At 48.3% G+C, this 23,169-nt stretch overlaps 1 protein-coding gene across 5 annotated transcripts in view; it reads left to right on the top strand.

Annotated features, from left to right (window-relative positions):
• The window catches only part of LOC135919962 (homeobox protein ceh-30-like), a 229,996-nt gene that overhangs the window by 160,892 nt on the left and 45,935 nt on the right, over window positions 1-23,169 (top strand). The window contains exon 1 of one of the 5 annotated variants that reach the window (XM_070529311.1): window positions 11,636-12,656. The exons of the other annotated variants lie outside the window; for them this stretch is intronic. Within the exon in view, the coding sequence (XP_070385412.1) occupies window positions 12,335-12,656 (322 nt within the window). The 5' untranslated portion in view covers window positions 11,636-12,334. Of the gene's footprint in view, window positions 1-11,635; window positions 12,657-23,169 lie in introns of those variants that run through there. 5 annotated transcript variants of the gene reach the window in all.

The following is a 23,169-nucleotide window of genomic DNA, read 5'->3' as shown; positions in this document are numbered from 1 at the left end:
CTGGTCCTTTGCTTGACAGAAGTCTAAGGTGTTCCTGATTCTATTGGCGATTACGTTAGTAAATACTTTGTAGGCAACGGACAGTAAACTGATCGGTCTATAATTTTTCAAGTCCTTGGCGTCCCCTTTCTTATGGATTAGGATTATGTTAGCGTTTTTCCAAGATTCCGGTACGCTCGACGTCATGGGGCATTGCGTATACAGGGTGGCCAGTTTCTCTAGAACAATCTGCCCACCATCCTTCAACAAATCTGCTGTTACCTGATCCTCCCCAGCTGCCTTCCCCCTTTGCATATCTCCCAAGGCTTTCTTTACTTCTTCCGGCGTTACCTGTGGGATTTCGAATTCCTCTAGATAATTTTCTCTTCCATTATCGTCGTGGGTGCCACTGGTACTGTATAAATCTCTGTAGAACTCCTCAGCCACTTGAACTATCTTATCCATATTAGTAATGATATTGCCGGCTTTGTCTCTTAACGCATACATCTGATTCTTGCCAATTCCTAGTTTCTTCTTCACTGTTTTTAGGCTTCCTCCATTCCTGAGAGCGTGTTCAATTCTATCCATATTATACTTCCTTATGTCAGCTGTCTTACGCTTGTTGATTAACTTCGAAAGTTCTGCCAGTTCTATTCTAGCTGTAGGGTTAGAGGCTTTCATACATTGGCGTTTCTTGATCAGATCTTTCGTCTCCTGCGATAGTTTACTGGTATCTTGCCTAACGGAGTTCCCACCGACTTCCATTGCACACTCCTTAATGATCCCCACAAGATTGTCGTTCATTGCTTCAACACTAAGGTCCTCTTCCCGAGTTAAAGCCGAATACCTGTTCTGAAGCTTGATCTGGAATTCCTATATTTTCCCTCTTACCGCTAACTCATTGATCGGCTTCTTATGTACCAGTTTCTTCCGTTCCCTCCTCAGGTCTAGGCTAATTCGGGTTCTTACCATCCTGTGGTCACTGCAGCGCACCTTGCCGAGCACGTCCACATCTTGTATGATACCAGGGTTAGCGCAGAGTATGAAGTCTATTTCATTTCTAGTCTCGCCGTTCGGGCTCCTCCACGTCCACTTTCGGCTATCCCGCTTGCGGAAGAAGGTATTCATTATCCTCATATTATTCTGTTCCGCAAACTCTACTAATAACTTTCCCCTGATACTTTCCCTAGTGCCTATGCCATATTCCCCTACTGCCTTGTCTCCAGCCTTCTTCTTGCCTACCTTGGCATTAAAGTCGTCCATTAGTTTGGTGTATTTAGTTTTCACTCTACCCATCGCCGATTCCACGTCTTCATAGAAGCTTTCGACTTCCTGATCATCATGACTGGATGTAGGGGCATAGACCTGTACAATCTTCATTTTGTACCTCTTATTAAATTTCACAACAAGACCTGCCACCCTCTCGTTAATGCTATAGAATTCCTGTATATTACCAGCTATATTCTTATTACTCAAGAATCCGACACCTAGTTCTCTTCTCTCCGCTAAGCCCCGGTAGCACAGGACGTGCCCGCTTTTTAGCACTGTATGTGCTTCTTTTGGCCTCCTAACTTCACTGAGCCCTATTATATCCCATTTACTGCCCTCTAATTCCTCCAATAGCACTGCTAGACTCGCCTCACTAGATAACGTTCTAGCGTTAAACGTTGCCAGGTTCATATGCCAATGGCGGCCTGTCCGGAGCCAGTGATTCTTAGCACCCTCTGCTGCGTCGCAGGTCTGACCGCCGCCGTGGTCAGTTGCTTCACAGCTGCTGGGGACTGAGGGGCCGGGGTTTGATTGTGTTGTTCATATAGGAGGTTGTGGCCAAGTACTGCACCAGGGTGGCCAATCCTGCTCTGGTGAGGGAGTGCGTTACCGGTTGTGGTCACCGGGATCAGGCCGCATTCCATGCTTGTTTATGCAATTTTATCAACACGCGGATTTTTTTTTTTTTAAGACCGGTGGAAAATTGCCGGCACCGGGATTCGAACCACGGACCTCTTGCACGCGAGGCGGGTGTTCTACCTCTACGCCACCGCTGCACTCTAGAGGATCCTAGCGGAATTAGCGGATCCCTAATTTATCTGGGATGTGTCTGCCCACCGTCGTCTTGGAGAGGCGTTCGTATTGCGCTATATATACGTTTCGCTTCTATTAGCTCCTCTAGCGTTTTGTGCAGTCCCAGCTCTAGGAGTTTCGCCGTGCTCTTGCTTAGCATGAATTCAATCGCTTGTTTATATATATTCCTAATCAGGCCCTCTAGCCTCTTCTTTTTTGCGGCACACCGTCTGTGGCATATATGCCGCCACAAACGTGATCTGACTTATGACGAACACCTGGATGATTCTCATGATGCTTGCTTCTTTCATTCCCTCGTGCCTGTTGGTGATTCTCTTGATCAATCGCATTGTCTGAGAAACTTTGGCTTCGATTTTGCGAATAGTTTCCCCGTTGGTGCCCTTGGCTTCTATGATCATTCCCAACACCCCATCTTCTGGACTTTGGGTATGGGTTGTCCATCTTGGGTCATGAGTTGTATGTCTTTGTAGGTTACATCAAAGTTTTTTTTTTATTATGAATTAAATTCTGCGGTATTACGTGCTAAAACCACTTTCTGATTATGAGGCACGCCGTAGTGGAGGACTCCGAAAATTTCGACCCCCTGGGCTTCTTTAACGTACATTTAAATCTAAGTACACGGGTGCTTTCGCATTTCACCCCCATGGAAATACGACAGCCGTGGCTGGGATCGCATCCCGCGACCTCGTGCTCAACAGCCCAACACCATATGTACTAAGCAATAGCAGCAGGTCCAAAGCTTTTTTTTTTTGGGGGGGGGGGGGGGGGGGGGGAGGGTATATTTAACTAATTTGACTGCGAATGTTCACCAAAAGAACAGTTTTATTATGCTCTGATTATAGGTTGTCTAGTCCATTCGAGACGTACTGAAGCGCCCGCTCACTAAATAGTGCGCTTTCGTGCACAATATACCTTAAAGGATTCGTGTGCCATGGAACTATATAGATAGCAACGAACAAACGTCTTATACTGTCTAATAATATAAGCCCAGCAAGGTTTCGCATCCCATATGCCCTGTACACTCAAAGGAACTCCTTCCCTGACGAGTTTGTCACATTGCTCTCCAAAAGTTAGCGTTCCAGCTCGAAAGCGCATTGCGACGTATACGCGCCTGTGTACGTCGTATATATATACGCGCGCCTACTATGTTGTTCTGTTTATTCGCGCTGGAAGACTGACTTTTTCCAGAGTCGTTACGGGCAGAGGTATACGGCAAGCGCGACACGTGGCGTATACATGCTTCGAGCTCCTGCACTGCAGGGTCGCTTCGAGCGCACACGATATATAAGCGGAGCAGGCGTCGCTCACGGAAAAGCTGTCCAGTGCACGACGCGCTCGGCGAGAGCCGATCAATGGAGTTTATAAGAAGTGGGCGTGCTGCTTCCTTCGCTCTCCGAACGCCAACGAGGCCATTGAAAACGATGGGAGACCCAAGAGTCGCGCGGAAGACCGGCCAACAAGCTGACGCTGTAAGGACCCCGGCCACCGCGAGATACACGGGTGTCGTGGACTGGAAACGCTCGTTGCGCGTGCGTGCACGCACGCGACGCGTGATCACGCGGCGTCTCCCACTTGCCGGCGATCGTGTACGCTCTCCTACACACATGTGCCAGCTTCTCGGACTCGCCGTCTCGATCGCGGCGCCGAGCTTTTCATCGTCCTGCTTTATAAGCGTGTGTGTGACGCGGCTTTGTGCCTTGGCCGAGGAGATTGCGGCCTGTCTCTGCAGAGAGGACCTGGGTCCTCTCGTCTTGTGCCCTCATACTTGTAGCTAGCTGTCTGAATGTTTTCCTTTGTTAACTTTTTTTTTTTTGCTGCGCCTTGTCTCTGTGTATGTGTGTGTGTGTCGCGTTTTATGAGTCCTTGCGCAGGCCTATACAGTGTATAGGCGGTAGACCGGCAGGGTCTGTATACGCCTCGGTGAAGCGGCGTGAATCGAAATTACACACGTGTGGACGGTGGTCGCTTACTTCCGTTTGCAGCGATCGATGCTGGCACTGCGTGAAGCACTCGTTACATTGCCACTCTCTCTTTACTTTATACTTGAACGCGTTTTATTTCAGCAGTCTGACGGCATTCTTTTCGCTGTGCGTAATTATTATAGCGAAGCAATATTTATTTATTTATTTATTTATTTATTTATTTATTTATTTATTTATTTATTTATTTATTTCCACGAAGCGACTTCACTGCCACGGCACACGATAGCTACAATTCGTCGATCACAGTTCTTGGCGGTCGATGTCAACGTCTCGATTTTATTTAGCATTGCACCACCGCTGTTACAAGTTATTTAGTAATATGTGTGTTCTGCTGCAAAAAAGCCGGCCTAGTTAGTTATGATTCGTTTTGAATGAATCAAAAAGAACTCTGTCGCACGGCAGTCGGCTACATGGGACAAATTACACGATGTGCAAATGTCCGGTTAAGGGAGTGCTACAGCAAAACGAAAGAGAAAGATCTATTTTAAAGCCTTCTCGTTGCGCACTGCACAAAGCAGCAGTGCGACCCCGCGTTTCGTAACACGGTAATTTTAGGCATCTAGCTGTGTCTGCCTAAAATTACCGTGTTACAAAACGCGGGGTCGCACTGCTGCCTTGTGCAGTGCGACATCGTCTAATTTGTCCCATGTAGCCGACTGCCGTGCGACAGAGTTCTTTTTGATTCATTCAAAACGAATCATAACTAACTAGGCCGGCTTTCAGTTCTTTACTTTGTTTCTAATCGATTTGACAATGCAGCTGAGTGTCCTTTAAGTGTCATACATCGTAACTTCAGCAGACACAGGTAGATGGCTCGGTTGCCATAGTCTGCAGTTCGAATCCTCGTATGACAAAAGGTTCCTTTTCTTTTTTTTTAATCTGAGGGTGGTAAGCTCGAATTCACCTCCTCCAGTACACTACATCTCCAGGCTTGGAGCGGCGCCTGACCCTGGCAAAAGGTGCCGAGAGTCAGTGGGGCTATACTAATCCAGGAACAACCACATTAGGAATACCCGCTAAGCTTCAACAAAAGAGACTCCCTCGTCAGAACAGGAATTGACCGCACTGGCGCAGTATTCGGCCACTCCTACCCAAATGACTCATTCGATCAACCCGTGGTCCTCAGACTCCAGCAGCTGCGGAGCACCTAACCAAGGCAGTGGTCAGACTTGTAACGCAACAGAGAGTGCTAAGAATCGCTGGACCCGAACAGGCCGCCAATAGAAACTGAACCTGGCTACATTTAACACCCGAACTCTCTCGAGTAAGGCTAGCTTAGCAGGACTCTGAGGAACTATCAGGCATTGTATGGGATATCATTGACCTTAATGAGGTGAGAAGAACTGGTGAGGCTTATAACCGTGCTGAAAACTGGCCACGTGTTCTGCTATAGAGGACTACCAGATAGGAAGTTATGCGAGGCAGGATTCCTAATCCAAAGGACATCGCGGGCAACATTGACGAATTCTACAGCATTATTGAGAGGATAGAAGCAGTGGTAATAAAGCTTAATATGAGCTATAGATTAAAAGTAGTACAAGCCTACGCTCCAACCTCTCCTCATGATGATGATGAAATAGATCAGTTTTATGAAGATGTTGAATTAGCGATGAGAAAAATGCAAACTCAGTATACTGTAATAATGGGCGACTTCAATGTAAAAGCAAGGAAAAAGCAGGCTGGTCAACAAGCAATTACGGCGTGGATTCTAGGAACGCTATAGAGGAGAGATGTAGTTTAGTAGGATGCGTTGTTGGGCAAGTTGGTTCAGTGTGTTTGGAAAGATTGGATGCGCCTTGTAGACGATCACAAGGAGGAAGACGAGACAGGCGCAAACTAACAACATGAGGTTTATTCGAGGGAAACATTGAAATATCAGTTCATGCCAGTGCAGGCGCATCAGATCCTGCGCAAGTGCAGTAACGAAAAAGCACGGGAACTTCTAGAGGCATATTATATAAAAAAAATCAGGACAAGCATGCATCAGTGACACATCGATCATACTTTAAATAAGCACGTTTCCTAGACAATGTGATTAGCTGAGCCACGCCATTGGGTTTTTTCTTATTTTGTGTTTTTTTTCCCTCTTATCTGCTGCTGATACCCTGATGCGCCTGCGCTGGCATGAACTGATATTTAAATGTTTCCCTTGAATAAACCTCAGTTATTAGTTTGCGCCTGTCTCGTCTTCCTCCTTGTGATCGTCTACAAGGCGCATCCAATCTTTCCAAATAGAGGAGAGATGCTGGTAGAATTCGCTGAAAGGAATAAGCTGGGAATAATGAACACCCTCTTCTGGAAGTGGATCAAGAAAAAGTAGACCTGGAAAAGCCCTAATGGTGAAACAAAAAATGAAATAGATTTCATGCTTTCCGCCAATCCCAGCATAGGGCAGGATGTTGGAGTGTTAGGTAGGGTGAAGTGCAGCGATAGGTTAGTCAGGGCTAGGATTCACCTTAAATTGAAGAGAGAAAGAGTCAAATTGGCCAAGAAGAAACAGGCCATCCTAGATGCAGTAAGGGTAAAGGCAGACCAATTCATGTTGGTACTTGCAAACAAATATACAGCATTAGAACAGCGAGATCTAGACGACATAGAGGTAATGAATGAAACCGTAACTAGGCTGACTTCAGAAGCAGCACTTTAAGTGGGAGGCAACGCACCAAGGCAACCACTACGTAAGCTCTCAAAAGCAGCGAAGGACCTAATAAATGAAAAGAATGAAACAGTTCAACTCAAAAGATCAGATAGAATTCGCGGAATTCTCAAAACTGATCAACAAGGAGAAAATAAAGGATGTTCGAAATTATAACGTAAGAAAGACTGTGGAAGCAGTAATAAATGGACGCAGTATGAAATCAGTGAGAAGAAAACTTGGCATAGGGCAAGCCAAGGTATATGCACTGAAAGATAAGCAGGGTGTTATCATCAGCAATTTGGTAGCTATAGCAAAAGCAGCGGAAGAATTCTATACTGACCTCTACAATACCCAGAGAAGCCACGATACCTCCATTGAAAGTACTAATGAACAGCTTACAGAGGCTCCTTCTATAACTAGCGATGAAGTTAGATAGGCCTTGCAAGACATAAAACGAGAAAAAGCGGCAGGAGAAGATGTACTACAAGTCGGTTTAATCAATGATGGTGGAGACATAATGCTTGAAAAACTTACGGCCTCTTATACAAAATGTCTCACGACTTCAAGGGTCCCAGAGAACTGGAAGAATGCCAACATTACACTAATGCACGAAAAGGGAGACGTTAAAGAATGGAAAAATTATAGGCCAATTAGTTTACTTCCAGTATTGCATAACATAATCACACAGATAATTTCGAATAGAATAAGAGCAACACTTGACTTCAGTTAACCAAGGGAACAGGCTGGCTTCAGGAAGGGATACTCTGCCATGGATCACATCCATGCCATCAATCAGGTAATCGAGAAATCCCCACAGTACAATCTGCCTCTCTATATGGCTTTCATAGATTACGAAAAGGCATTTGATTGAGTAGACATACCAGATATTGTATAGGCATTAAGTAATCAAGGAGTGCAATATAATTACGTAAATATGTTGGAAAATATCTACGAAGATTCCACAGCTACCCTAATTCTTCACAACAAAAGTAGGAAGGTAGCTTAAAGAAAGGGGTTAGACAAGGAGGCAAAATCTCTCCAATGCTATTCACTGCGTGCTTGGAAGAAGTATTCAAGCTATCATATTGGAACGTCTTAGGAGTACGGATCAATGGCGATTATCTCAGCAACCTTCGTTTAGCAGATGACATTGTCCTGCTGAGCAACACTGGGGACGAGTTACAACAAATGATTGAGTAACTTAACAGAGAAAGTATAAGAGCGGGGTTGATGATTAATATGCAGAAGACAAAGATAATGATCAATAGTCGAGCAAGGGAACAAGGGTTCAGGATCGCCAGTCAGCCTCTAGGGTATGGGAAGGGGTATGTTTACTTAGGTCAATTACTCACAGGGAACCCTGCTCATGAGAAACAAATTTACAGAAGACTACAAATGGGTTGGAGCGCATACGGCAGACACTGTCAGCGCCTGACTGAAGCTTACCAATGAAAAAAAAAAGGCGTACAATCAGTGCATTTTACGAAGAGGCCTTCGTCCTGCGGCGGACATAAGACAGGATGATGATGATGATGATGATGATAATGATGATGGCTAGATGAATAAAATAGTGGTTTTTGAGGCCTATCAAATAAAGAAAAAGTGGCTGTGGTGCATCAGGTAACCGTTAATCTCTCTAAGTTATAAGGAAATTAAACTTTTTTAAAAACGAAAGGCAAAAACGTTAATAAGGCGTTTCCGGGGCGCAAGAACGTCTCATCATTAATTAATTCGAGCCTCGGAGTATCATCTGCTTTGTTGGGTTGTTTTAACAGACATGTGCCTAACAGACAAATGTGGCATTTGACTAAATTCCTTGTCTCCTAACTGGGGCATTTAGCGGGTCACTTTTCTGTCTACTGATGTCGCATATTTTATTTCCTTTAGCCCGTGCAATGGGTTGGGGGCCTTACAGTATTTCAGTTGCCTTATCCATGCTTTTCGTATTTTGTAGTTCCTTTCGCGCATGCGCACTTGTCTTGTTCGCGCTTTTTCTGCAAAAAAATTCAGTTGCGATTCAGCGATATGTCAGAGTGTGCTTCGTTGTTGCCCCTGATCATTTTCTTTCTTGGCACTAGAACTTGAATATATATATATATATATATATATATATATATATATATATATATATATATATATATATATATATATATATATATATATATATATATATATATATATATATATATATATATATATATATGTATACAGGCGTAATGAGATGCCTCCGCCAAGTGACGGGGCATTGTATACGGTCGCCTCGGAGTTACGTTGGGACGCCATATTCTTTATGTTACCGCTCGGAGCAAGTAATCACGTTTCTATTGTTCCAAAACACCTAATACCAACTTGTGAAGGAAAATGTGACTTGACATATCAATCAAAAATCAGGAGCACGCGCTTTAGAGGAGTCGCTGTGTCACTCATAGCTCGCTGGCGCCACTTGCACCTTGCGTTTGCAAGTGGTGGCGGCGCTAATTCGGACAGCTATCAGGCTGTTGAAATTTTAATGAGTGGTAATGTCCTATAAAGATACACGCGGGCTGCGAGTGACGCCAAAGGAAAGATGGGGAGGGGGGGGGGGGGGGCACTGTGAAATAATCTTTATTACTTGTGGTACTTTAATGTGCAGCCAAAGTACGTGTATACACGGGCATCCTCTTACATGAGCATGCTTGCGCGTGTCTCACGAGCGTTCTCGAGCGAGCAATGGCGCGGGGTCATTGACACACAGCGAAAGCAAAACGTTTACTCATACCAGTTGGAAATAAAAGAACTCGCACTGTTTTCCGAATGTCACAATAAAGGAAACTTTATTTGAGATTAGTAATTATATATTGCTGACGACGTGCCTAGTTCATGGTCCCCCGGCGGGATACACGGGTTAGGCATTGTGCATCTCGCAACATTGAGTATATACCTACAAGCTGATATGCACCGCTGACACGGACAAGTCGGTGAATCAAGTCGCCTACGACCTTCGGCATTATTATAGAGAACCACGATGAAGGAGCGCGTGCCACGATCCCGACACCCGTGACACGTCTTGGAAGTGGTCCACACGCGTAGGCCATGACAAGACGCGCTGTCGCGTGGTAGCAGCGAAGATACAATTACACACTGCAGGCCGAGCGTCGCGCTGCCGACCACCATTACTCACGCGCATGCCTAGCCAAAAGAACTGCGAGCCCCCATGGGCAAACAGCCGAATCAAAGCGGCGCATATATTTGCCCATCAGCATCGCAGACGCAACACACCCAGCTCGGTCCTTTACACAAAGCGCTTCATTAATAACGTGTGTCGGTGCCTTAATTTCAATAAGAGGCCGTTACGAGGGGCTAAGGCACAATTCTGGAGCCAAAATGGCACTCAAGAAAAGACGAAAGAAAAGAAAAAGGAAATAAGATAAGTGAAGGAACGGAACCGGAAACGGGAACGCTCATATCCGCGCGCGCTTTCCGAACCGCGGGTATGAGTGACGCGTTTATTCCGAGCTTGCAGACACACGCGCGCCATAAACGCGCGAGCCAAACCATAATTCATTCGACGCGATTTCTATACACGCGGGGCCGGTTCCGCGCGCGAGAAGCGTTGAGCGTTAAGAGCGCGGCGCGGCAGACTAACGACCCGGTTAAAACACACAGACTCCTCGGCGTCTCCCCCAAACAAAAGATGCTGAGAGCTTTTTTTAAGGACGCAAGTGTATAGGACACGGCGGCGATAGCATCGTCTCTCAGAACTACGCACATAAACGAACTAAGCGAAATGAAAAAAAAAAGTTAAAAAAGAGGGGGCGGAAGGAGCGAAGACAAACTGCGCGCTCCTCGCGCCTTTCAACACGTCCGCCCGAGCAAGCGCCGAGTGCGCTCGCTTTCTCCACTTTGCGCGCGGCCCGGCCGCTCTCACTTACGCTCGAGTTCGTCGCGCACGCGAGACGGGCGAGCGAGCTTTTTTAGACTCCGCTCCTTTGCATGGCTGCCGCGACTAATTAAGAGTGGGCGAACCAGCGCCGACCTAAACTGGTCGTTTAAAACAAGTCGTCGGCGCCTCCTCCTCCTCGGCCTCGTTAGCCGCCCTCGCCTCAACGGCTCCGTCCTCCGGCGACGCGCCTCCCTAACTGGTATTAGTGTCGATCATTAGGAAGGAAGAAAGAGCGATGTTCATTCGCAACATCCGCGGCGGCGAGGGCGACGAACATCACCTCGCCTGCCTAGAGGGAGAGACGTGCTGTGCGAGGGCGGGAAGGGGAATACAGGAAAGCACAGAGGCCGAGGTGGAGAAACGCAGCGGGAATCGGGTGGAGCGAATTAATAGCGCAGTCAGGAAGTGCTTAGGAAACGCGTGAGATACGCGAGAGAGAGCGAGTAGGCCCCCACACCGGTGCAAGACGGCAGGCACCGAGGGAGCAGCGCGCTCCTTGATAAATTTTAATGAGTTCTGTGTCACCACTTCACGCCGCCGCCGTGAGCTCACCTACCGCTGGTGCAGCGATGGCTTCTTGCCTACGCCGGCCTGCCAGCAGCAGCGAGCTCGTCCGAGCAAGAAAAATGCCTAGCGCGCCTGGCTTTTGCGGCCCCCGTCTTCAATATTTTCCTTCCTTCTCTCTCTCTCACTCACACTTTTGTCAAGTATTCCTGTGCTCCGTTCGTTTTACCCTCCGTTGCGTCTTCAAGCTCTTCTCTTTTTCTTTCTTTTCCTCACTCTCCCATGGCCTCTTCTTCTTTCTCTCCCCCTTTTCTGCGTCCCAAGAAACGTGTGTTTGTTTTATCGGTGTGGCGCTTTCCTAATCACCGAAAACGAACCGCTTATTTCGCGCAGAGGAGCTGGCTTGCCCTCTAGAGGGGAGCGAGCAGCAGAAGAGCGGCATCGCCGCCTTCTCCTCCTCCTCTTCCTCCTTCGACATCCCACCTCCGCGTGCATTGCGCGCGATAAAGTATAGCAGGAAGAAACGAACGGCGCAGCGGTATCGAGTGGCTGAGCCGCGCACGCGTGCAACTCCGGGCGCCGGTGCGAAAGAGGCACGACACAGCGTTTCCATTGGACGACGCAAAAGACGACGTCACTGTTGAAGGGCGGGGACTGAAGAACCGCCTCTGCCGGGAGGCGGAACGACCGGATCGCTGCCGGCGGCCAGTCACTCAGCCGCGAGTGTCCGTGTTCCCCGCACGGGAGCTGCGCGTCGTTATTCTTTATTTTCCGACCTCCTCGTAGTCGGCGAGTGAGTAGTGTGCGCGGCTTCCCTCGCTGGCCACGCTTAACGAAACACCACAGTGAACCCGACAGGCAATCGACGGCGGCAAGGACCACGCGGCGATCGCTCCACTAGAGCGATTCGACTTGAAAACGGGACTCCGCTCAGCTGCTTCTACAGCGACGACACCACCTGACATCGCCCGGAGCTGTCAACTGCCCGACTCGACACGTTGCACGGCCGCAGTCTACGGTGATTCATCCGCGCCTAGAGAGATTCTTTGTGAAGAATCGCCCGCAGGAAGGACGTCGTCTTCTTTGGAGAGTTCGTCGCCGCCTCACTACTTCCAGTGGGGGTGGACTGTTGCGCAGGACTCTGCGGCGCGTTCACTCGAGCCCCGTGTGGAACGACGGTGTCTGGGCGTCGACGGACGTAGGGTGGCGGCGAAGACCACGAGCCCGATGACCGTGGACCTGTCGCCGGGCCAGCAGCAGTCCAAGTGCTCGCGGCAGCAGCACGACGGCGACGCGATGCCCGGCGGACCGGCGCCCCCGTCGTTCCTCATCCGCGACATACTGAGCGAGTCGGGAGCCCAGGGGGCCGCAGCCGCGGCGGCGGCCGCTGCGGCCGCTGCAGCCGCCGCCAGCCTAGCAGCGGCACAGGGGCTCGTACACATGCCCTTCGGACAGCACCACCCACTTCACCCGATGGCACACCACCTGCCCAGGCCGCCGAGTCCCACGGACAGCTACTCGAGACACTCGGACCGCGACGACGGCCACGGTGAGAGCTCGCGGTCGGCTTCTCCCTTTACGTTTCTCCAGCGGGTCGCACCTTTGGCGGTTGAGCCGAACAGCGAGCGCTCTGCACGCACTGCGCCGCTGTTCAGCGGGGGAAAAATTGCATGTAGTGTTCTCTGTGATCCGTACTTATACACGTCGGACGGATTACTGGACGAGGACGCAAGAGTTGGAGAGTAGGCATATATATTTACGCTTGCTTGGTCAAGCAGTATATCTGCCTCCTCTCTGTCGTTTCTATGTTATACTGAACTTCGCAGCATGCATTTAAAAACTTGCTGCCGTGCAAATGAATTCGCGCCCCATATTGTGAGTGCTACTGATGGCGAATGTGTTATCCGATATAGCGTTTACTATATATTCTCTGTTGGATACGTGAGCGTGAAATCTGTTGGATGCGTGAGCGTCCAGAATTTTTACGCGTCTCTTTTCACTTCGTTCTCGCGGACTGTTCGCATCGAAAAGCAAGTGCCCATGCACTGGCTCTTACTGAGAGAGAGAGAGATGCAAATGAGAGGAAGGCAGGGAGGTTAACCAGACTTAAAACGTCCGGTTTGCTACCCTGCACTAGGGGAAGGGAAAGGGTTCGATAGTCTCTTCGCCGCCGCAGTGTCTGCAAGCCGCGCTGTCGTCCATACGACTCGGAAGGCCAAGGATCTTGTGTAGGCCACACCAAGCCACAGTCGGCAAAGTACTGCTATTTCGAGTCGAGAGAGTCCAGGTGGGGGTCGAAGTCGAAGGGATGAGTCCAGTCGGTGTAGACGTGTATGCTTTAAGCTGGGTGTGTTCCATAAAGTTTTGATGGCTTCATTTGCAAGCACACGAATTTTCGTTGCAGCGTCTGTTCTTGAGAATGGAATAGAGTCTTGCAAGCCCTCCTCGTGTGCAGATCGTGGCTCTTACTGCCTTTCTACACCTCCAATCACGGAGTTGAATTTTGGGTTGGTCAACGTGTCGTTTTTGGGTTGTGTGCTCAAAGAAAAATAGAATCCTTGGTCTTACAGAAGACCCAATTACTACTTCTCAGGTTTCACCTTCATAGAATGTTGCTGACTGCCACCTTAACTATCTCCTATATACCGCAGCAGTGATTTCTAGGTGACATTTCGCAAATCTTATCGCGACACCGCCAAGTGGCAGAGAACGGATCTTGTACCGTATATATAGAAACATTATGATAAAGCGACGAGGAAAATCACTACTACCGTTTCTACGCCTTTTCTATATACCTCTATCTCTTTGCATCACTCAGCAAGTGTTGCTGCGCAGTTGTTTAAACTCGCCCATTTAACAAACCCATTTCGCGACATCTGAAAGTTCCCTTTCGACAGAAATCGTACTGCTAACATCGGTACCTTCAGAGATATTGCTGATATTGCTATATCTTTCAATCATAGTTAGTACGTACGCAGGCGTCACTTGTACAATGAACACAATTGTTTGTATACCCGGGTGCACATTATACAGCCCATGCACGGTGCGCTGAGCAAAAATAAAGAAAAGCACAGTTCCTTAAGGTCCGAATGAAACTGAAGTTTGTAGTTGAAATCACTGTATAATTGCTTGGACACGATGTGTCTATATTCCTTGGACTTTATACGTAGGACACTTAAAACATGTCAACGTATATCACTAAATCACCAATACATATACCACAATATCTCTTCAAGGAGGAAGCGGCTGATCCTGAACGTGTGTGAGTATTCCAGCTCCAAATGCCCGAAAAAGGTGGGGAATATATATATGTCAGCAGAAATTCCGACAAATGCGCGTATAAATGCTGCAATGAGTTGTTCTCGCGGAGCGCTGTCTTATGTCTCGACAACCTTATGGAGTTACAAATGTTGTGAAACACGTCGGGAAGCGAAGCGCTCAACTAAAATTGAGATCGAGAGAGAAAGAAAGCCCTTTACTAAAATGAGGAGAATCCTGCCGGCCGTATATAGGCGCCTAAATGCTACTCTGCATAGGGAAGGGGATCGGGGACAGAAAGGACCTATGAGGAGGAGGGTGGGAAAGAAAAAAAAAGTAAATATATGACCATGCTATGTACAGGTGAGACAAAGGTGATGGTGTTTATGTATACAAACAGGCTAGAGCTTTTCAATCAAACCAATGTCTTCAAGGAATATGAAATTAAATGTTCAATTTTGCCGTTGATATATGAAAGGTGAGGCATGACACCTAGCATTTTCCTACACCTATATTGATTCTTGGGAAGCAGAGCACATTCTACTGAAATGGCAAGAGGCGCTATAACGTAAAACTATTTCAGTCTGTTTTTATTCCAATCTCCCGACATAAAATTTACCTAACCGCCGACGCAAGCATTGTGCGGTGACCCGAAGCGTTCCCTGAGCAGACCAATCAAACGCTCTCCTCGTTTATAGGAGGTCACTTTTGTTTAATTTAAAACGGATAACATAGCCTACATTGAGCGGTTTTTCTTATCTAATTGGCTTACAAGCAGCTATCGAGGAGCGCGCTCAGGTGGAGAGGGTTTCGATGAGGCCTCCAGCGCAGTGAAAATAGATAACCGGATGAGGAGGGTGTTGCCGGCGTCTGCGACTGGTCCGCTTCCCCTTACTTAGCTTGCTATGGCTGGCCGAAAATCACGGCGGTGTGCAACGGAAAACTAGGAATGCCACTAAAACGGATCCTCAGAAAAGAAGGGTTAGCATAGCGATATCTTATAGGTGCCGAAAGGGCTCGATAACGTTATACTGCCACGCAAAAAGATTTATTATACGCAACTAAATCTATGCTCTCCGGCAGGTGCGAGTAGCCAGTGCCTGAACAATCGGCGGGCAGCCATCATCTGTTCCTTTCGGAACAGGGCAGACTCCGACTATTCAGAGAAAGAGTCAGATTTGTTCGGCATATTAATGCATCTTTAACGCGTACAAGTCACATTGACGCGGTCAGTTCTCGCGGTTTTGTGACGTCGCGTTACAGACAGGTGAAGTGGGCGCAGCCCGAAAACTGTTGACCAATAGCAGGTGGATAATGGCAAAAAAGCGTCGAATAAAAAATAAGCATTTCTTTTGCTCGATCTATACATGCATAATCAGTGTGTACTCGTAATATCAGATTGGGAGCTATCGCGATTGTCGTGGCGTCGCGTGGCCTGAAGATTTTTTGACCAATCGTGGAGGGCTGATTGCAGAATTGGAATAGAGAAGTTTGCAATAGTTTTACTCTATAGCGCCCAAGATTTCTCGTCTCTGTGATCTGGACATTCCATCAAACTGTGTTCCGCAGTTTCTAACGCACCACGATTTCTCACAATGCGAGTTGGTGGCCAGTCCAAGACAGTACAGACTATTGGTGAATGCGGCGTTCCGACGAAGTTGATGATACATTGTCTAAACGTGACGGGGAAACCGATCTGGAAGTCTTGATTTTAGGCCGAGGTCTGTTGAGTGGAGAAAGGGACGTTAAAGCGACAGAGCACACGGGCGATTCCTTTCCGCGTGAGCATATATATTTCTTTGCCATTGCTGACATAGTCTATCGCTGCAGTACTGCCTTGCGCAAAAGGGGAGTGTTTCCGAAATCGCCAAGACTATATATTTTATAAGTCAGGGGCGCATTAGACCACCGACTAAAGGCAATCTTGTCAGCCGAGAGACTGATCGGGTTGCTCTTGGTTCGCGCCAAAGCATATTATGTTGAAGAGCTAAATCTAAATGCGGGTGATGTTCACTTGCAGTTTGTTAAATGTTTTTTAAAGCATGCAAGGACTGGAATGGTGCAGGTAGCGAATGCCACTTTTCTAGAGAAAATTACCGATCTTTGTTGGACGACGCCTTGAAGTGCTCCTCAGTTATGCTTCATACTATCCGCGCTACTTCATCGCCAAAATACTGAATTATCGCACATATAGAAGGCACCTGCCAAAGCGAATGACAGAATAAAGGATCCCCACGCTGGGTCAATTTTAATTGAGCCCCGATATCTGAAAAAATGTCGAACGTGTGCGTTATACATGCACGCATTCGTGAGAAAATGTTTAGGCGCACACGTGCCCGAATAAAATGTGAACAGTTTGTGCGGACGCGAACACGCACTCTTCCGAGTAACTTCTCGTCTAGACTTCGAGGCTCACAAAATCGAGCGCAGGTGCATAAGGTGTCTTCGTTCCTTAATTCACCAGATAGTGTTGCCCGGTCTAAATGCTTGAGCTGGGACGAGCATGCAGTTTTGGAAGTATATATAGGGACCCTTTTCAACCTAGCACGGCGCTCATAATAGAACCACAGTGGACATGTCCAGTTAGAGCGCGCTCGTTCCGAACTCGGACACGTGCACGTGAAGACGTGACGCCCTCCGTGCAACCCTATATCACAAATGGGGGGCTTTAACCTTGTAATCACGATTTTCTCAGCGTACATGCGCCCACTGCAGCCCCACGGGCCTCACCTTACATATATACGTATACGCGCTCTCAGGTATAAAAACCTGCGGACGGACGTTTCTAAAACGATCGCATTGGCTTGGAGGAAACGAAAATGAGCGAGAGAGACTGCCACACTGCAGTGAGTGTGACAGGCATGTAGTGGCCGCGCACCTCCGTGCTCCCAAGATTAACCCAGTTCACATGACCGAATCACGCCGAGCGAGCATTATACGAGTGTGTGTAGGGACACGGACGGAGACACCCGTTGCTGCAGGCGACGGACAGATGACCACGCCATGCGCGCAGAGGAACACAGCAGGACGCGCAGGGGTCGTTAGGCGACGTTTCGGGCGAACAATGGTTCACGCCGGCGGCGCATCGCGAAGCATGCCTTCTCCCCCCCCTTTTTTTTTTGAGACCACGTATATAGTATGCGCGCACTCGCGAAAACGTCCCTCTGCGACAGCCACAGGCTCGCGCTATAAGTGCCCCTGCCGAGGAAAAGGTTGTGCGCGCGCCGGTGTCGCTGCTGCGAAGGACTGCGTCCATGTATCTAAAACACCTCAGTAAAGCCTCGTTGCAGCCGCATGGAAAGCGCTCTTGTGGTTGCGTCTAAATAGGAAGACAGGGGTGCAAAATGGTATATCAGCTACTTAAACACTTCTACGTAGCTGCTAGCAGATATTCGGAGAAGCATCTGGGAACGGTATACGCAGTGACGCCCGAGACATGCGATACAGAGAGAGAGAGAGAGGCTCGGATTTGTGGCGACGGAGTGCGGGCCTTTTTCGGCCGTTTTGAGATGTTCACTCGCATCACTTTTCGTATATAGCTTAGAACGAGGAGTGCCCCTCCAACGAAACTCAATGCTCCCCCCCCCTCCTTCGCCTCAGAGCCAATTGAGTGGCATCCCCCTCTCTTATGCGACCAGTTTTAACTTCCAGGGGCTCGTGAGTTATAGACCGCAAGCCACTAAGCAAGAAATATGGGCCCTATAACGTAAAACTGTTCCAATATGTTTTTATTCCAATCTCCTGGCTTCAAATTTGCGTACCCGCCGACGCAAGGATCGGGCGGTCACCCGCAGGGTTGTCTGAACAGACCAATTCGCGTTCGGCAATTCGTGTTCGGCTATTCAGAAGAAAATTCAGCTTTGTTCGGCATATTCATGCATCTTTATCGCGTACACGCCACTTTGACGCGGTGAGCTTTTGTGGTTTTGTGACGTCGCGTGACAGGCAGGTGAAGTGGGTGCAGCCCGAAAACTTTGGCCAATAGCCGAGGGCTAATGGCGTAAATGGGTCGAATCAGAAGTAACTATTTTTCTTTTGTTCGATCAAATCATACATAATCAGTGTGTATACGTCATATCAGATGGGGAGGTATCATGGTTTTCGTGACGTCGCGTGACAGACAGGTTAAGTGGGGGTATGGCATGATATGAAGAACTTTATTTAGGTCCTGAGGGATCAGTCGGGACTGATGCGGGCCACTCCCACGTCGGCACAGAGAGTCCGAGCCCCTCTGCCGTCACACGGGCCCTCTGGATAGCCCTGAGTTGGTCCGCCAGCACTTCACTGTGCAGCATCCGCTGCCACCACTGTTCACCTCGAGACCCATCACCGGCCAACGCCAAGCAGCGCCACAGCATGTGTTGTAAATCGAGCAAACCCCAACACTTACTACAATAAACTGAAACCCCACAGTCCGGATTAATTTTATTAATGATGACTGGGTTAGGGTACGTACGTGTCTGTAGAAGCCTTAATGTAACCGCCTGCGGCCTATTTAATTTAGGATGTGGCAGCGGGAATGCCCTGCGCCTTAAGTAATAGTGCTTGGTGATTTCGTTGTAGGTTAACAGTTGGTGTGGTCCGAAAAAGTTTTGTCCAATCGTGGAGGGCTGATTGCACGATTGGAATAGGAAAGTTAGGAATAGTTTTACGTTATAGCGCCCATGTTTGTTTATAGTTGGTTGTAGGTATTGCGATACACGGTTCAATCGGCGCTGTTTCCTGTCTGAGTTCGGCGCCATTAAATTGTGTACCACGATATCACCGAACCCCTTAAAGCCACATATTTGTGGTCGTTTAGCGTAAACCGTCTACAACATTTTGTGCATCTGCTGTGGCATGAGCATAGAAGTATCGTGTGACAAACAACGGCAATCGTATAGATATATACATATATATCTCTTCAAGTCAGCGATTGCTGGCGTTTGGTTTCAACACAGACGGACACGACGGCTATTGCCACGTGTACGTATACGTTACCAGTACTTCGAGTGAATGGAAGTGTTTATAACACGCTATTGTCGCGCCACTACTATAACTGAGTGGCTATCTACGTTATAAGCTATCCTGTATTGCATACCACGTGTACACTCTCATACCCTCACTATATGCATATAACGGCGATAATAACTTGGTAACATGTAAAATTGCTTAGTAGTAAATGTATCACTTATATCAGCCTCACCTTCCAAGTCTCTTATCGCGTGACTTTCTTTATCGTACACGGGCGGTTCTTAATTTCACTATTCTGAAATTGACGCGTGCGCACTTATGTGCTAAGTATCCGTATAAAGGTCGCGACGTCCGGCACCGTCGCACTGAGAAAAACAAAAATGGAAAGCAATCATGAATAGTAGAAGCGTCCTGCTACGTTATCCTGACGCATTTTTGTTCACGCGCATCTTTGTTCGACTAAAATTCACGTGGTGGATGAAGGCAAAACGTGCCAAATGCGCCTTACATTTGCTGCGCCAATGGACGAGTCCGCTGCGGGATGTATAATGCTATACACGTTGCACATTTTCAGTGTTCTGTGTCTTTTTTTCTTTTTTTGAAACTGAGTATCCTGCGAACACTTGCGGCAGCATCGTTTTGTCCTGGTAGACTTTTAGCATACCGCGGTACCATGTCTGTTAACGACCACGAGATGCGTACCGGAGAGACGCGCGTGCGCGCTGCTCCTCAGTGCCTCGCGTATAGCGGGTCGTGTGCCGCTGGCAAAGTAGTATACAAGATCTCCTCAAAACAAGAACGGTTCATATAAGAACGGGAAGCAAATGCGTCGGCCAACGACAAACAGATATTACAAGCGCAAAGTTCTGCGGGCCCGGCATGGGGCCTCCCATTTATTTAACATGTGCCTTTTGGAAGGTTGCAATAAACCGTGAGTCTGCGGGCACAAACAGTGGTGCCACTATACGCTCCCATGCATACAACCGACGGCAGCTTCATGGTTACATGTCAGCGTGAATGCATAAAATAACACACACAGAAGAAGACAGGCTGGGAGCCAAGCTTCACCTTCATTATTTATTCGTATACAGGCATGAATCCTTGACGAATGCATTTCGACTTAAATTGTAAGCGTCTGCTCACCGACACCGCGCATTTGTACACTGCGTATTACGTTCCGGGACTCGTTGCGATCAGCTGTAACTCTTCGTAACTGCAAGTGGCATATGCCCACACTCGCAGACAGTAAATGTCTAAACAGGTCTGCCGCGTACAACTATGAATTTTCTCAACCTCCAGTGTATCCTGTGCGGGCCATGTCATGCACTTGTCGTATCGCGCTTGCGTGGGGCGATCGGGGTCCGTGGCCCCTGTGTGAGAGCGCGGCGCCTAATTCGGCCGCTTAGACGCATGGCTGCGCGCCGCTCGGCCGCGGCCAGAGAGCGACTCGTGTAATTGGGGCCCATTTAGGCGGCCGCGCCTCGACTGCGGCCCAAATGGCCGCGAGACAGTTGGAAGCGAATTAAGAAACGGCGCCCGCGGGCTGTCAACGAACGCGTTTATCAGCTGGGCGACAAACACAAGTAAGAGAGTAGCACGCGGCAGAGGAGCACAAAATGTGCGGCCGCGCTGTGGCATCGGTGTCACGCGGGGGAAGCCCACCAGCGAGGGTCGCGATATATATATATATATATATATATATATATATGGCTTCTGCCTAATTCCTAAAGTACAGCTGGAAACTGTTACAGGATAATAAGCGTCCTGAGGCCGTACGCGCACACACGCAGCCGGCCCGCACGCGCTCACAGAAATGAACACCAAGAAGCCATTCCCGGCTTTCACCGTCGATGCTTCAATATAGAAGTCCACGCATCCTTGTTTTGTGTATATTTATAGCCTATGAAGTAAACGAAGTTTGTTTAGCAGATATTCATGTCGGCAGTACTGCGCACACATTTGTTATACAATATGATCTGTATAGTGTAATGCAGTGAAAAGGCAAGGCCTGCTATTGGGTCATCAAAACTCTGACACGTTACTTTTGTGGGTGGCTAACTTCGGCCTGCGAATATAAGTTTAGCGCTTGTCCATGTCCTCTGCCATGTCTTATCGTTGCAAACGATACTATGTATCAAGTATACATGCGCGTACCTATCAGTCCTGACCTGTGCCTTTGCGCTCATTATCTTGGCCGCCTAATAGAGATAGGTAATTGAGTTCTTCCTATTTCATAATGCTAATGGCAGCAAGTCCCCCCCCCCCTTTTTTTTTTCTCCCCTACTTCTACCGCCTATGATTTTGCCTTTTGCCCGTTTGCAATGTGGCCTATACTGACGTGAGGTATACCGACCGTAAACACGCATCTGATCGCACTTTCGGGACCTGTGCATCCCTCTGTATGCGCAGCCAAAGTGTATCCCTCCGGTGACAGCTTACACAATGTGGATCATCAGGAAGCGCCCTACTCAGTTCGCTGACGTTGGTATTTGCACGGCGCTTACGAGCCTATCTTGAAAAGCGTGCCAAAAGTGCGCGCAAGGAAAAAGTTTTTGCCGAGTTGGGTAACAAGTCAACAACAACAACAAAAAAAAACTGCAGCATTTATTAAGTACAAGTAATTTCCCCTATGTTGTTCTTGGTGTCAGTGTTTGTGGCTTCTCATGATATGACTAATAAAGATCGGGCCCCTCGGTTAACCCCTTTTTTTCTCGTTTATTTCATAACGAGGGTCTCCAATCCGGCAACATTGATGCCTTCAGGTAGCGTAGGTGGGTTTATTGACCAGTTGCCTTCACCCGAAAAGATCACGTTCTCGTGACGCCTGCGGAAAAAAAGGACGTTCCACGTCCGCCGCCGAGGTCTGTGAGTGGTGGCGCTGGCTAACACTCCCAGGGTTCTACTAGTACATATAAATACCCAAGAAAGTGAATGGGGAAGCGGCGCCGCGGTAGCTCAATTGGTAGGGCATCGCACGCGAAATCCGAAGGTTGCGGGTTCGGTTCCCACCTGCGGCAAGTTGTTTTTTTCATCCACTTTAATTTCCATTAATTTATCGTTTCTTTCTTTCATTTATTAAGCACAAGCAATTTCCCCTATGTTGTCCTTGGTGTCAGTGTTTGTGGCTTGTCATGATACAGCATTTGCCTTTGTGGCTTTGCGGCTACGTCGGCATCCGCTAAGAGACGGATAGGAAAGAAAGCGCCGTCGGTGCTGAGTCACTGCGAGCAGCACTTAAGCCGGTTTGCGTTAATGTGCGGGCTTAATTGGCCAAGAACGCGCCAGCATCATTCTTCGTGAGCCATTTCTTCTCCACTGCCCCCCCCCAAGCTTTCCCGTTTCAGGCATGCGAATGGCATGGTAAACGCCAATAAACATCAAGAAGGTTGCCTCGGTCTCGGTTAACTATAAGGTCATGCAACACCGCAAGACCCCAGGGCACGGCTGTCGGGCACGCCCTTTCAATTCTAACCCGTTAAACTATACGAGTGTCTGCCGCTTGCAACCGTGAAACCTCCGCGCCCCTGCCGCTTTCCTGTCCCCTTTATCCAGCTCTCGGGACAGCGACCAACGATCGCTGCAAAGTGGCGCCCCTGGTATGCATGCGCTTCGTGCCCGTTTCCGAGCAGGATGGGAACGCTTTCACGGCGAAGGATTTTTGGGCTGTGAAAAACCCCGTGAACGTTTGTTCAAATTGCCGCTACGGACGTACTTGTGGTGGATTCGTCGTGCTTGCTAGACAAACGCCTCGCCCGGGTGCGAACGAAGAAAGAAAGAAAGTGCGCGGGGGCGACCCTCGAGGGAGGGTACGCAAGGAAGCGCGGTCGCACTCGTTTGCGGCAACGACCCTT

This window comes from Dermacentor albipictus, unplaced genomic scaffold, assembly GCF_038994185.2.
Source record: "Dermacentor albipictus isolate Rhodes 1998 colony unplaced genomic scaffold, USDA_Dalb.pri_finalv2 scaffold_20, whole genome shotgun sequence".
NCBI lineage: Eukaryota > Metazoa > Arthropoda > Arachnida > Ixodida > Ixodidae > Dermacentor > Dermacentor albipictus.
The sequence above is the reverse complement of the archived record's forward strand: the minus strand, read 5'-3'. Positions and strand labels throughout refer to the sequence as shown.